The sequence below is a fragment of the Muntiacus reevesi genome, chromosome 18, assembly GCF_963930625.1.
Source record: "Muntiacus reevesi chromosome 18, mMunRee1.1, whole genome shotgun sequence".
Lineage (NCBI taxonomy): Eukaryota > Metazoa > Chordata > Mammalia > Artiodactyla > Cervidae > Muntiacus > Muntiacus reevesi.
Genome location: NC_089266.1, coordinates 38,342,846 through 38,359,088, shown reverse-complemented (window position 1 = coordinate 38,359,088; position 16,243 = coordinate 38,342,846). Strand labels below are relative to the sequence as shown.

The window sequence follows — 16,243 nt, the reverse complement described above, 5'->3', positions numbered from 1 at the left end:
TCCTAACTGCAATTGCATTGTGTGCTGTGCTTAGTTGATTAGTCATGTCTGACTCTTTGTGACCCCCATGGACTGTAGCCCACCAGGCTCCTCTGTCCACAGGGATTCTCCAGGCAAGAATACTGGAGTGGGTTGCCATGCCCTCCTCCTGGGGATTTTCCCAACCCAGGGATGGAACCCAGGTCTTACTGCATTACAGGCAGATTCTTTACTGTCTGGCCTACCAGGGAAAACCACCAGGGAAGCAGTTGCATTAGTGTATTGAAAATTAGAATCCTGTCTCCTCCTTTGACGTCTTAGTGTGGATCTTTGTAAATATTTACTTCAGTAGGTAGGTGAGGGTTTTTTGTTTTTTGCTTGAGATTCAGATTAATGAGATTACTGCTGTGAATAAATTCAGGTGGATGTATTTGGACTGTTGAGGGGAAAAAAAACTTAGAAAATTAGTTTCTAGGAAAAGCTGATAAACTCATAATTGGATACTTTTTCTGCCTCAACAGTGATTTTTCTTTTTTATAACTGTCAAATTTTAGGTAAAACATTTCAGTGTGATAACAAATGAAAGGGTATTAAAGTAGAGGAGATATGGAAATATTTATTTTAGTCTCTTTATCTCTCCCTGTGTGTGTGTGTGTGTGTGTGTGTGTGTGTGTTTGTAAAATCATTTGTCTAGGTAAGGGGGCTTGCAAACTGTGTCTGACAAGCTGGATCCGCCCTTCTGTTTTTAGTGGTTGGAAAGAGCAAAGTACTCTCTTGTAAAAATTTGTTTTGTAAACACTTTTATACAATTCCACTTCTGAAATAATTTCCAATTTTAATTTTATAAATTAATAATTTAAGTTACATGAAATTGAAATTTCAGTGTCTATAAAGTTTTATTGATATGAAGACACAGATATTCCACATATTGTTTATTGTTTGGTTTCTTGCTGCAGAAACCATAAGGTCAGCAAAACTTAAAATTTTTATCAATACTGTCTATGCATTTATAAAAAGTTTGCCGACCCCTGGTCTAGATACAGAAGAGAAGAGATAGGATGAGACAAAAGCAACAAAGTAATATAGTTACAAAAGAATGTATCTTTATTAGAACATTCCAGGAAGACTAGGACTAGATAGAGTTGTGTAAGGAGCAAGCCAGCAGTATTTTCTTCTTGAAGGATTAAAAAAAAAAAATCTTTAATAACAGCTTCACTGTAATGAAAAATGCCTAGTTAATTCAAAGTGTTGTATTGACCTTTTTTTCCTGTTAGTATAAGATGTCTCCTCAAGATATATCTGAAGGGCTTTGTAAATATTTATTTGAATTTGGGTGACAGTTGTTGCAGTTACCTGAGTACTTTGGCCTTCTGATTTGATTTTTGCCCTTGAAACTCATCTGAGTTCTGACATTGAAGATTTCTTGATTTCCCCTTCTTTTATAATTTTGCCTTTGGTCACTTAGGACTGGTTACAGTCTGTAATGTTGAGTATATGATCTCTACTGAGGGATGTGCATCATAATCATCTGGAGAAGATTTTTTAAAATCTCTGTGGCACCTCAGAGTTGCTAGGATAAGGCCTGGCATGATTATCTGCAGGAAGTTTCTCAGGTGATTCAGGTGTAGACTCGTGGTAAAATCCATAGTTACCCCACTTCTCCTTCAGGTACTTTAGTAAATCTAATTGGAAAAAATACAATCGTGGCATTCATTGTTTTGTGTCCCAGAGGTGTTTCTCAGCCTAAAGATTCATTACCTAAATTTATGTAAACTCATAGTAGAGGTCATCAGCATCAGTTTGGTGAAGTCATTTTTTATTTTGATATTCAGTATCATAATAGAATGCAAGTTGGAATTTTTGTTAGAGAGCAGGTAGTGTAATTCAGTATTGTTTATTTTTATGAGAGACATACTTGTCATCATAGAATCCCAGTGAACCTAGAAATAATGGATTCATTGAAGTAGAACACAATTTATAGGAGACAATATTTTTAGGAGGAATAGTTTATATTCCAGAACTGTTTTGTTTTGTCAGTGGTTTTGTCAGTCTGTATGTCTGTAAAACAACCTATTAAATAGATCTTTTCCCCGTTTTCATTTAAGTATATTTCGACATCAGAGTGAATTTAAAAGGAAAAAAATGACCTGCAATTTCTAAAAGCATGTTAAAACAGCAGATAGTTGTCTTTTTTCACGTTCTGTTTCATTGTGTATAGACGCAAACAGTTGTATCACACAGAAAACTGATTTGAGGTAAAAAGCAGTAGGAAGGGATATACATACAGTCAAATCTAAGCAGGTCAGAATTCCACTTGGAACCCTCAGGTGTTCAAAATGGCTTCATGCCTTAAGTCAAAGAAGAGAAAGATTTTAATCAACAAAGAAGCAATCTTTGAGCATCCGTCAACAGGTGATCACTGTGGGGACAAAGATTATATCTTGCATGTGTTCGGTGGGTGTGTAAGGATGAGAAGGCATACTGATCAATGACTGTAAAGGGAAAGCCAAGAATGATGAGGTAGACAGGCCAAGAAAAAAGAAACAAGGATAGGAAAGAGAAGAGCTGAAAAGTCAGCAGTAATGAGATGGTGCTTATAAGTTGCAGTGGCAGTGGATATAAAAAACTCCACTTGCAGTGGGGAGAGTGACAGTGAAACAGAGGATAGGAGAGTTCTCAGTTACCTGTTTTGCACCTCAGTAGCCTTTTGTTTGATGCTGAAGCCCCAGTACTTTGGCCACCTGATGCGAAGAGCCAACTCATTGGAAAAGACTGATGCTGCGAAAGATTGAGGGCAGGAGGAGAAGGGGGCAACAGAGGGTGAGATGGTTGGATGGATGGCATCATCGACTCAGTGGACCTAAGTTTGAGCAAATTCCGAGAGATAGTGAAAGACAGGGAAGCCTGGTATGCTACAGTCCATGGGGTTGCAAAGATTCGGACATGCTGAGTGACTGAACAAGTCTTTTGTTCAGGACGTTTCTCTTGTCTATTTTAAGTAGGACTCGGTTTGTTATATTTGATAATCCTTAAGGACATTGATTTACCTGGTAAGTATCCAGGGAGTAGAGTTTAAGCAGTTTGAGGGGTGAAGAGTATTCATTCCAATAGAGTTTAGTGATAGGCTAAGGCTATGATATTAATGTCTGCTATATTATTATAACAGAAGTGAGGACTTGGGGGCATATTATTAGGGTTCTCCAGCCAGATACCCAGTAGGATTTGTGTGTATATTGAAAAGAAAAAGTGACTACAATCAATCTCTGCGAGAGGGAGAGAACTGAGGGAGAGATTTTAAGGAATTGGCTTGTGTGGTTGTGAAGGTTGGCAAGGCCAAATTGTAACTGGCTGGTGACCCAGGGAAGAGTTGATGTTGCAACTCCCAAGTCCAGAGGCAGTCTGCTGGCCTTGCACATCTTTTTTTTCAGGCCTTCAACAGATTGCATAAGGCTCACCCACATTGTGGAGGGTAATCTGCTCTACTCAGAGTCTGCTGATTTAAATGTTGATTTCCTTGGTGGTCCACTGGCTAACGGTCTGTGCTTCCAACGCAGGGGGCCCAGGTTTGATCCCTGGTCAGGGAACTGGATCCCATAGGCTGCAGCTAAGAGTTTTTAGAAGAGAGAGAGAGAAAAGAAGACTATTTCTACTTTCTTCAAATTTATAATCTAAAGCAGTGGAGCATCTATTTGCAACACTTGCCTTTAATACTAAGAGTTACTAGACTTGATATTGGTACGAGTAATTCTCAGTGGAAAAGGTGGCATCTTAATCATTGGTCCAAAGCTAATTGAAAAAATGTAAAATATTTTGAATGTAAATTTTGGATGAGTGACAAATCTTGCAAAATGAGATATAGTAGTCAGCTGTAACTAATAGGAAAGTGAAGAAATGGTGTAGCTATTGGAAGAATTTTACTTTTACAGAAAGTGAACTGTGCCTTTGCTTAGTCCATCCCTCAATGATGATCCATCCTGGTCCTTTTTTGCTTTAGTTTTTTTTTTTTTTTAGTTTTTGTTATTGCTTGCCAACAGCAGGTCCCAGTGAATCGTGGGCCTCCAAGCTGAAGGAGAATAAGAACAGGTGGACACTAAAGCCTAGGTATTTGATGAAGAACTTTCAGTGATCTAGTGTTTTCAAATTGTGGGGGGTGGGGAAAATCTAACTTCTTCATATTAATCACACAGCCCAGGATACTGCAAGGACCATTAGTGTTTTAATTATTTTTGACATCTTTGTTTTATTAGAAAACAACCTCAAAACTCTAGAAGCTTATCTCTGTAAGTGGAGAAGTGAGGAAATCACAAAAATTGATTTAAGGAAATGAAGTTGCTCTTGAGGGTACTTTGTTGTTTGATAGAATCTTACAGAATTAAACTGTAAATTTAAAAATTTAAATTTGAGGTGTTTTTCAGAATAGGCAATGCATTTCATTGCCTATTCAGAATAGGCAATAATTTCATAGGTAAGTATACTTTTTTAAATTATTTGACTGCGTTGCAGTATAGCATTAATGATGTAGTTTAAAACTGTTTTTACATAGAATAATAGTCAAAGTCAAATACTGAGAACTTAGAGAAACCAGTAGTAACCTCATGTTTGGTGCCATGATAACCGAGCATTACTTGGTGGAGTGATGGAGAATTTGCTGGCACACCCTATGTATCAACCACTATTTAAATGGATGAGTGATGGTCCTCCTTTTTACTTCTGTTCAGTGAGGACTTTGCAAATCAGAACATATATGTGTGTGTTCTGTTGGTTAGTTATACAGAAATCAGGATGATTTTGATGGTGCACACAATTTGGGGATGGTGAGGGGAGGAGAAGACAGAAAAAGTGAAAAAAATTTTTATCCAAGGAGCCAGGACCTTGTTTTGGGAGATGACAAGTTTCATTTCTCATGAAGCATAATTTATTGGCAAACAGGAGATTTTTATTTAACTCTAGAAAGCTAGTATGAAAAGGCACTCAGTAATCCTTGACAATAGCTTCTGTCTTTCCTCATTGCTATATCTGAACTGTATTATTTGTATTAGGGTTAGGAACTGTAACCTGCTGTTCAAGGAAGGTAGGTAATCTGCATTGTTGAGTGACAGTTTCATGAGACCAGGAACCATTGGTAATCCCTTAGTGTAAAAGTCTTAGGTGAATTTCTTAAACTCTTCTACATCTAATATTAATAATAAGTAAACCTGACAGCATTCTTTATGTCAGTACGCCTCTACTGTTAACATGTAATTGGCTGTTTATGTTTTCCCTCATGTACATCCTTTATATTCTATATTGTTTTCCCCTGTTTCATAAACTCCTACTTAGCAAGAAACAGTGTACAGAATAGATTATTGATGAAATAGTATTTTATAAAAGTTTTGGTAAATGTGAAACCTATGTTATTAACACACTGAAACAAAATGAGAGGAACTTAAATTAGTAATTCAGTCACTAAGATTATTTTTTAATACTCTATTTATTTCCTGTTTTCTTTTTTTACTTTTCCCCTTTTTCTTTCTGCGGTGAGGTACTTACCTAAGCCATAATAAACAATGTTGTCTAGGAGAGTTGCTTTGGTATATCAGAAAACTGTATGTTGTGTTAGAGTATAGAGTGCTTAAGAATTCTGCATTCCAAAAACCATACTGACGAAGCCTCTATTTCTAGTGCTCAGGCAGCACAGATCTGATCTCTAAGAGTGTCTGGATATTGACATGCATGCTAATAGATAAACCAAACTCTTCTTTGAAATATGTTTGTGATATATACAAGTAGCTTAGAGGGGATTGTTGGAGTACTGCCAAAATATATTTCAAAAATGATAAGTCAAAAAAAAATGGTAAGTCTTTTCACTCATTATGTTGACTTTGGAAGGATTTGTGAACCCCCTTAAAATCCATATATGTATTAATAATAATATTTTATCTTCATATGTGCTTTTTTGAGGGAAGAGGTTTTGCCTTTTCATCACATTGTCAAACGAATTTAGTGACTCCCCAAAAGATTTAGGACTCCTTCCCAGGTTGTGTGAAAATACTGCCTAGTTTATTTGTACTGTTGGTTACAAATATAGATTGATCATAAATTGTTGTAATGAAAACATTATTAACCTATAGTAGTAAATAATAGCATATATTTTAATTAGCAAATTGAAACATTTCAAATTTAATCATCCCACTCCCTGACATACCCCCTTTCAAGTGGTGTCCTGGGAAGGAGCAAACTCTGCTTTCTAGGTCCCTCTACTCTGTTTGCCTTTTCAGTTCTCACTTTTTGCACAGTGGCGCTTAGGCTCTTTGATCCATTGTTTCCAGTCTCCTCATTATGCATTCATCACACATACCCTGTAAACCTTTAACCCAATCCTAGATCTCTAAATGTGTGACTTTTCTGTGTCTGTAGCCAGACAACTGCTAAAGAAAAGTCACATGTTTGTAAGATTGTCACCACCAAAAGTTCCTGGTCTCCAATCTTAAAAATGTCCATCCTGTACTTCCTGTTGTGTTTTTTTGCCCTCTTTCTTCATAGCGGCTGTTTCAAGCCTCTTAATGCCTTCTTCTTCACTCCCCCTACCCAGCAAGTGACCTCATTTCCTATTTTCTTGAAATAAAAAGATTTCATGTTTTTCTCCTTCATAATATAGTAGAAGAGGTAAGTCATCTTTGTATCTAGATCTCTCATTCCGTTTTCTTCCTCCTCCTCCCATTGAGTATTTCTCTATTCTGATTTTTTTTTAATATGGAAAACTTCAGACCCACAAACGAAAGTAGAGAAAATTACCATTCATGTACCTATTACCCAGCTTCAACAGTTATCAACTCAAAGCTAGTATTTTTTTCATATATATCCCTCCATCCACTCTTCCAAAATTTTTTAAAACAAATCCCAGACATATCATTCTACTGATAAAATTTTCATTGTATATTTTTAAATGACTTAAAAATAATCACAATACTGTTATCCCATGAAACACTCACAGTTATTCTTTAGTATCATTAGACATTCAGTCAGTGTTCACATATCCCCAAATGTCTAATTGGTTTGTTTTACAAAAATTGTTTATTTTATACTTAGAAGAACATTTAGGTCTAAGTAAGGTCAGTGTATTCCAGTGGTTATGTCAGTTATCTCCTTTAATCTGTAGGTTTCCCTTTCCGGCTCTCTCTCTGTCTCTCTCTCAGTTTCCTTGGAATTTATTTGAAGAAACTGGGTCATTTATTTTATAGGGTTTTTCAAAGTCTGGATTTTACTGGTTATATCCCTGTGGTGTTTTTAACATATTCTTCTGCCCTTTATGCTTCTTGGTAATTGATAGTTGGAGCCGGAGACTTGAACAGATTCAGATTTGATTTTGTGACAAGAATACCTTATAGGTGTGTGGTGTTATTCTGTCAGGGGATACATCGTGTCTGGTTGTTTCTTTGTTTGCCCTTTTAATTAGGTGGTGAAAATGGTGATACTAAAATTATTCATTCCTTTATTTCTCCTGTGTCTTCTTTTCCTTCCACCATTAACATTTAAGCATCTTGCTGGTTGAGAAAAACAACAGTCCATAAAAACTGCTTTTCAATATTTCCATCTGTTTCTAAGATATTTTTGGTAACCATCTTTACTTCATCTTTGTGTACTCATCAGCTCGTTTGATTATGGGTTTTGCAGTGCTGAACCATGCTCTTAGCTATTTTACTGCAATCATTCTCAGCAGGGTTATCCGTGAGCTCTATAACAAGTGAAACAGACCCATTTCATACCTTATTTTGCTTGACAGTTGGGTAACTTTGGGTACTGTTGATTGTCTCTTCTTGAAATATTCCCATATTGACTTGTGATATGTTCCCTCTCCTTTTTACTTTTACCTCTTTAATTGCTTCCTATCAGCCTCTGTTGTAGACAGAGGTGTTGTGTTGCTCTGCTTGGCTCTAGTCTAATTATACCATCTCTAAGCAGGTAAGTAACAAATCTTTTATTCCCCCTTAGGTTGGTTTTTTTAGAGCTGACATATCTAAAGATGGAATGATTCACACTTCTTCATTCCTTCACGTATAGTTCTACTTATTTCAGCTTGTTTCTAACCTAGAAGTTTTTTGAGTTGACTCCTTGACTGACCTTTTACTCTCACCCTTCTAGTTCTCTTTACTGCTGCTATTCTAGTGTAGATCTCCATCTTCATTGCTGCAAACATCTTACCCGTCTTTATGGTCCTTCTTCACTATAAAAACAAGAGTGATTTTTCTTAAAAAAAAAAAAAAGGGAGGGGCTCCCCATTATTCCTAGGATATATTGTAAAGACCAGAGCTTGTTTTCTGGCCTAGCCTCTGCTTATTATCTCTTCAGCTTTATGTTGAGTCATCATCATCTGCTATTTGGAAATATTTGTCACACATTTCACACAGTTTTAACTGCTTGGCTGACTCTTCCAGAAGACTGTAACTTCTTCAGTGTAAAGACCAAGAAGTCTTTTCTTTTCCGTCATTAAACATGATGCTTGGTTCGTTGTGTTTAGTGTATATTGAATGTATAAATTTGTGCAGTACACTATTATATTCAATGATTTCTTTATATCTTGGTTTTATCCTGATTAGGTCATGCTAGTATTCTTTTACTATTGTAATTCTTGTACATTAATTTGCTTTTTTGTCTAGAGGTAGTCTCTCCATAGTTAAACTGAACCTTGTACATAATATTGTGGAGTTTAAAAAAAATATTGTGGAGTTTTCATTTTTGCTGCTGCTTTTTTACTGTGATTTATGTGATTAATGCTCTGTCAGTGGGTTACTGTTGTCCCAGGTAATAGAAATCTGTAGACAGTTCACATCGTCACCTATGTAAAATAATCCTATTGAACCTTCTTATTGGAGTATATGAGTTCCTAGGTGGTTTGACTTGATGTGACAATTAAGACTTAGAAAAGTGAGGCTAAAATTTAAGTGTTCAAACCTGTGTTGACCCATGCAGTTCAAACCAGTCTTGTTCAAGTGTCAACTGTATTTCCCAATTACAGTGGAAATTTTGTCTAGCTTTTTTTTTTCAGGATATCACATACTTTTGTTTTCATATGCTTGTTCTAATGTTTTATGTTAGTAAGATTGATAGTAAATAGTTGGTGTGATAATGAGATCCTTCCATGTTTTTTTCCAGATTTACATATTTTTAATTGAAGGGACATTGTTTTGTCTAGCTATATTTATACAGTGTGTTAAGACAGACTGTACTTAGACTTTTAAAAAATAGAGGAGATTTGAAGAATAATTCTTCCAGAAATAATTCTCGATTTTTCTTTTACCTACATTTATTCTCATTGAACTGATCATGTGTTGCAGGTATAAAGGGCTCTGAAATATTAACAAGATTAGAGAATTGGGTTGTTTGATTACAAAGAAGTATGTACTCCATTCAGTTTAAATACATACTTCTTAAGCATTGAACAATGCTAAATTATTTCTTGATTAAATGTATTGGTTAAGAGGGCATTAGATTAGCTAAATAGCTTATTTACATTATAAATAATATCAGCTGTTGTGAGACTACTAGTTGCTAACATTCAGTCTTGGTTCACTTTGTTTATGGTTAGACCTTTGACTTGTGGGCAGTTTGCGCAATACTTATATTTGTTACTTTTTCCAGGTAATACTTTCTGTAAATTAGAAAATTTGTTTTTGTCCTTAAGGAAAAAGTGTTTTCTTCTCTAAACGTTATATGTTAATATTTGAAATGCAATAAAATTGAATAGTGTTGTTTTGGCTCAGTTAACTGTTAAAGATCATTTAAAATGCATAAAATGACTGTTTGGCATTGATTTTCACAGTAGGTTAAAAAACATCACCTGGTATTCATATTACCATCATGGTAAACCTCACCTTTGATAGTGCATACAGCAAGTAATAATTTAAAAATAATTTAAATTCTAAGTGAAAGTAATCTTTCTCTCTCTCTCCTTAGGTGGAATGAACCTTACTTGTTGAATATCTCCTGGTTACACGTTGGATTCACTTGTGAAAGAATCATTTTCCCCTGCGTGGAAGCCACTTAGTGGCTTATTTAATTATAAATCCAGGGATTGCAAAGCTTTTTGATTTTCCAGAGGAGGGACATACCACTATATCAAATAAGCTTGATATTACAGCCAAAATGGTGCTGTCCCAGAGACAACGAGATGAACTGTAAGTTTCTCTGTTTTGTGTTGTTTTATTTTTCTTAAATCCTCTCATAAAAGACAAAGTAGTAGATTAAAATACAGCTTTGAGAGATGTACTCTAAATTAAAACTGTAAAACTGTTATGTACTCTAAATTAAAACTGTTCAAATACTGGTTTGGGCTATTTGGTCTATTAGAACTGGGTCTTATTTTGACATAGTGTTAAAATTGACATTATCATGTGTACTTTTGAAGCAGAGAAAACAAGTAAGTTATTTGGGATAAGTTTTATTCTAATCTTAACTATCTTATCTTCAATAGGAAGGTAGGTGCTTCAAAGCACTTCAGATTTTTTTTTTGTCTGGAATCCATGTATTAGAAAAATGAAATCTTTATGTTATTGTCACTGCTGATGCCTTTCCTTTTTGTCTTACTATGTTTTTCATCTTTTATCATCCAGTGGCTATTGTATATGAACTCTATGAAGTGGCTAATATAGTTAATGCAAGAGCATTAATGAAAACAGCATGAAATTATGTGACTATTTTATAGTGTCTTAAAGCGTCCCATATTTTATAGCATTTTGTTTTTATAGATGAGGAGTATTGGGGGAACATTTTAACTTCATATTCTAGGTTTTTTTAGGATTTTCCTGTGGGTTTTAAAAAACTTCATTTGGAAATAATTTCAGATTTATAGAAAAGTTGTAGCATTAGTACGAAGAATACTTACTATATGTTTTATCCAAATTCGCCTGTTATTTTTTTTTACCATTTGCTCTATCATCTGCACCCTAGCCATGTGTAGTTTTTTAAAAACCATTTGAGAGTAAATTGCATGCAAGAAGGACCTTTGCCCCCAGATACTTCGTTGTGCGGTTCCTAAGAATAACTATACTCTTCTATAAAACAGTTAGCAACTTCCGTAAAATTTAACACTGTCACTTTTTATTTAATGTACTTCAGTTTTGTTGCTTGCACCAGTAATATCATTTGTAGCATTTTTTCCCCCTCTCTGATATACCATGAAGTCCAGGATTGGGTTTATTTAGTTGTCATGTCTCTTTAATCTCATTTAATCTGGAACATTTCCTCATTCTTTCTTTGTCTTTTATGGCATTAATATTTTTGAGTAGTCTTTAAAATTTTCCTTGTTGAATGAGAGATTCTTTAAATTCTGTAGTGCTTTACAGTTTTCAGATGTTCCACACATACAGTTTCATGTACTTCCATGATAACCCCTTTTGCCTCTTCCCACTGGCATATTCTCTGTGTGAGTGTACTTCCTTTTTTTGTTTGTTTCATTCACTGGTTTGTTGTGTTTTTCAGATTGCACATGTAAGTGATATCACAGTGTTTGTCTGCGTAGTGCCCCCCAAGTCTGTCCATGTTGCTGCAGATGGCAAGGTTTTCCTTTCTGGGCTGAGGATTATTCCATTGTATATACACTACATCATCTTTACCCATTCATCTGTTGGTGGACAGGTTGCTTCCATACCTTGGCAGTTGTCAGTAATGCTACTGTGAGCTTTGGAGTGCATATATCTTTTTGAGTTAGTGTTTTTGGAGTGGAATTGCTGGGTCATGTGATAGTTCTGTTTTTAGTTTTTTGAGAAACCTCCATGCTATTTTCCACATTGGCTGTACCAATTTACATTCCCACCAACAGTATTTGAGGGTTCTCTTTTCTCCATAACCTTGCCAGCATTTGTTATTTGTGAGTCTTTTATTTATTTATTTTTTTGACTACATCCTGTGGCATGTGGCATCTTAGTTCCCTGACCAGGAATCGACCCATGCTCCCTGTGTCGGGGGGATAGAGTCTTAACCGTTGAACCAACAGGGAAGTCTTTTTTTTTTCCCCCAAAATAGAGTGTTTCTCATTTTATGTTTCTTTCCTCATAATTAGATCCAGTCTATACATTCTTGGACAGAATACTACATAAATAACTTTGTCCTCCTGTCAGAATATCATATCTAGGCGCATATAGTGCCCTCTGCCCCTCAGTGATGGTGTTAACTCTGCTCCCTCAGTCTCAGTGCCTGTTGTCTCCGTTGTGTAGTTACTGTTGTTTCCTCGTCAGCAAATAAGTGCAGAGACTCTTTAAGATGATGCAGACATTCTTCTTCCTATCGCTATTTCTCCCCTAGATTTAACATCCATTGATGATTCTTGCCTGAATGATTCTTTACTACAGTGGTTGTAAAGTGATGATTTTCTAACACCGCTACTTATTCTGTATTTATTAGCGCTCAGCATTTTACTGTAATCAGTGCACCTTCTTTTATGTATGTGTCTTTTCATTATTTGCATTAATTCACGGGTTCTTAAATTTCCAGTTGTTTATCTTTCATTACTATTGTACTGTTTAGGTGCTTGAATTGTCAGATTTCCCATAGGAGCCTCTTCAGTTTGCTCTTTTATGTGCCCCTATCGTTTTTTGTAAGCACTGCCTTACTTTCTAGGATAATAGGATGTTCCAGGCTTATTGTTTATCTCAACAATTTGTTTACTTAACAATTTGTTTACCTTAGCAAGGGTTTACCTTAACCCTCGAATCAGCCATTGCTCCAAGAAGCCTGGTTCTTCTTAGTGAAAGTCGCTCAGTCGTGTCCAAGTCTTTGTGACCCCATGGACTATATACAGCCATGGAATTCTGCAGGCCAGAATACTGGAGTGGGTAGGCTTTCCCTTCTGCAGGGGATCTTCCCAATCCAGGGATCGAACCCAGGTCTCCTGCATTGCAAGTGGATTCTTTACCAGCTGAGTGGTATTTGAGATCAAGATAATGGGCATTAAGTGTACTCATTACTAGGGATGTCTTTGCTTCAGGGCCCTTTAAGTAGACAGAACTAGGAAATACATATATGTATTAACACATATACAGACTCCCTAGCTCATATTTGTGCTAAGGTTTCTCAGTCTTGCACAGTTGACATTTTGGGCTGAGTAATTCTTTGCTGTGGGGGCTGTCCTGTACATGTTTGGTTGTTTAGCAACATCCCTAGCTTTTGCCCACTAGATGCCACAACTAGAAATATTTCCAGACATTGCTGCTGTCCTCTGAAAGGACTGTAATGCTTCTAAAATAGTTTCAGAATTACTATTATGCTCATACCAGTGAAAAATCTCCTGGAAAGGGTCCAGAGTTTGAATGTAGTTCTTCCCCTCTCCGTTCTACTGAAGACTGAGAGTATAAAATGAAATAGTGTGTAAGTTATGTAGATTCATTTTGTTTTGTGTTTTCTCTCCTTCTTCATTCATTTGAAATACAGTTGGGTACATCTGTTCTGTTAATAGTTTTTACTGTTTCTGTGTTTTACATTGCACCTGCTTCCCATCTTTATTATATATGTTTTCTTCTTTCTCCCTTCTTTCATAGTTAAAAGGTAGCATACTGTATGTTCTCTTTTGCATTTTACTTTTATTCACTTAACAGTGTCTCCTGGAACTCTGTCATGTCAGTTCATAGAAATCCTCTTCTTCCCCCACCCCTCCAATAGCTGGATAGTACTCCACTGTTTATACACCAGTTTTTCAACCATTCTTCCATGTTTGAACATATAGGTAGTTTCCACTGTTTTGTAATCGCAAAGAATATTGTAATAAGTGACCTTGCATACATACTTTTATCTTATAGAAGGTATATCTGGTTTTTAATCATTCTTGTTTCTGTCTTTTCTTTAGATAGATTTTTATTTCTTTAGGTAGAAGATTCTTTTCTTCTAAATAACTTGTGAGAGCTGACTGCAAGTCTTGCTTATCACCCTCATAATCAGGATGACTATTTAAATTATGGCCAAGAATAGAGCTTTTAATTTGTCTAAAAATCAGTTGAGAAAGAAAGAATCTAATTTCAGGTGGCTAAGTTTTTACAGAATTTGAGATAAGAACTGACTTAAAAGTATTCATCAAGCAAAGCAGATTTGTCCCACAGATCTAAATATAAATTTAGAATATGGATTTAGTGTCCTCCAGTTTTTAGGAAGGAAGTAAAATGAAGGGTTTTGCTTTTTTTCCTATTTTTGAAAATGATCTGAACACATATTTACTATGATAGCAAGAAATAAATGTTTATGTGCCTCTTACAAGTAAGATAAATTTTGGCATCTCAGTTGGCCTTTGTAACATTTTAGCATTTCTAAAGGTTGGCTAGCAGTTAGACTATAAAATTCTTTTAGGTTTTTTTGGAATAGAAATGAAATTAATTTTTTTTACAAACTTGAAACATAATTTGTGATTCAACCTAGCAAATGTGTATTGTGTGTTCTTACTACTCTGGGGCCTATAAACATGAGTAATAACATGAAACCATTTATGTGGAAATGACAAGCATCTTTTAGATAAATCAAGGGTGGGAGAAATGAAAATGATCCAGTTTTACAGCGAGTAACAGAGGTAGTTTTCTAACTTTAAATTCACTCTTCATTAGACAAAATTCCATTACCAAAAGTAACATATGTCAAAAGGTAAACCTAACCCCCTACTTTCTCAGTCCCACTTTGGAGAAGTGGCTACCATAACCCCTATATAATTTTTTTAAGATATTTTCATATTTTTACAAAAAATGCATGAACATCTTTGTTCTCCTTAAGATTTATAAGATAGAATTATACTTTACAGCCTGTTTTTAGTATTTTTTGTCACCCTTCCTGTGAGTTTGGAAATGTTTACTATCTTTTGCTGGTTCATCTAATAGCAACTTTCATACATCTTATACCTTTATTTCTTTATCAAATGTTATGCATTGATTCTCCCCCATGGAAGATGAAAGGAGTCTGTTATTTTTATGTTGTCCTGGTTGATGATATTTGTACTGTTTGATCTGATGTTCACTCCCTAATTCTTTCGTGCAACAACTTTCCTATTGTATTTTTTAACACCTATATTGAAGTATAGTTGATATATAAATAACTATACACGTTTAATATGTACAGTTTGATGAGTTTGGACCATTCTTATATTCTTATTTTGATTACTCTTTTGGGTTCAGTTCAGTTGCTCAGTCGTGTCTGACTCTTTGAGACCCCATGAAGTGCAGCACGCCAGGCTTCCCTGTCCATCACCAACTCCTGGGGTCCACCCAAACCCATGTCCATTGAGTTCAGTGATGCCATCCAACCATTTCATCCTCTGTCGTCCCCTTCTCCTCCTGCCCTCAATCTTTCCCAGCATCAGGGTCTTTTCCAGTGAGTTAGCTCTTCGCATCAGGTGGCCAAAATATTGGAGTTTCAGCTTCAACGTCAGTCCTTCCAGTGAACACCCAGGACTGATATCCTTTAGGATGGACTGGTCGGATCTCCTTGCAGTCCAAGGGACTCTCAAGTCTTCTCCAACACCACAGTTCAAAAGCATCAATTCTTCAGGGCTCAGCCTTCTTTATAGTCCAACTCTCACATCCATACATGACCCCTGGAAAAACCATAGCCTTGACTAGACGAACCTTTGTTGGCAAAGTAATTTCTCTGCCTTTTAATAATGCTGTCTAGGTTGGTCATAACTTTCCTTCCAAGGAGTAAGCGTCTTTTAATTTCATGGCTGCAATCACCATCTACAGTGATTTTGGAGCCCATAAAGTCAGCCACTGTTTCCAGCCACTGTTTCCACTGTTTCCCCATCTATTTGCCATGAAGTGATGGGGGGGATGCCATGATCTTACTTTTCTGAATGTTGAGCATTAAGCCAACTTTTTCACTCTCTTTGACTTTCATCAAGAGCTGTTGGGTAGATTTTGTCATTATGTACCTTTTCAAGATGGACTTATAGATGAACCTCTGTGGATCTTTGCATGCCAGATAATACGTTTTTTGCTCCCAAAATGAAAAGTAAAAAGTGAAGAATCTTTAGATTATACATTTTTCCCACTCAGTTAAAAAAGTATTAAGGGAAAAAATTGCCATGTTTTAGATTGCAAAGAAAATCTTAAATTCCAAAACAGAAATCACATAGGCCTCATTTGCTAATCATAACACTGTAAAAATGCAATCTATCCATCTGAGCATTTAAAATATATACTTCTAGATAACTGGAATAAAGAGAGCAAAATGAACCTTAGGAAGTGAAGAAATCAATAAGGTACTCACATCAAAAACGCGTAGGATATATAGCCCACATAGCATACAGAAAATTAGATAG

The 16,243-nt window shown here is 35.8% G+C and overlaps 1 protein-coding gene across 2 annotated transcripts in view; it reads left to right on the top strand.

Annotated features, from left to right (window-relative positions):
• The window catches only part of PAFAH1B1 (platelet activating factor acetylhydrolase 1b regulatory subunit 1), a 66,439-nt gene that overhangs the window by 20,444 nt on the left and 29,752 nt on the right, over positions 1-16,243 (top strand). For both annotated transcript variants that reach the window (XM_065908466.1, XM_065908467.1), the window contains exon 2: positions 9,913-10,133. In XM_065908466.1, the coding sequence (XP_065764538.1) occupies positions 10,102-10,133 (32 nt within the window). In that variant the 5' untranslated portion in view covers positions 9,913-10,101. The remainder of the gene's footprint in view (positions 1-9,912; positions 10,134-16,243) is intronic.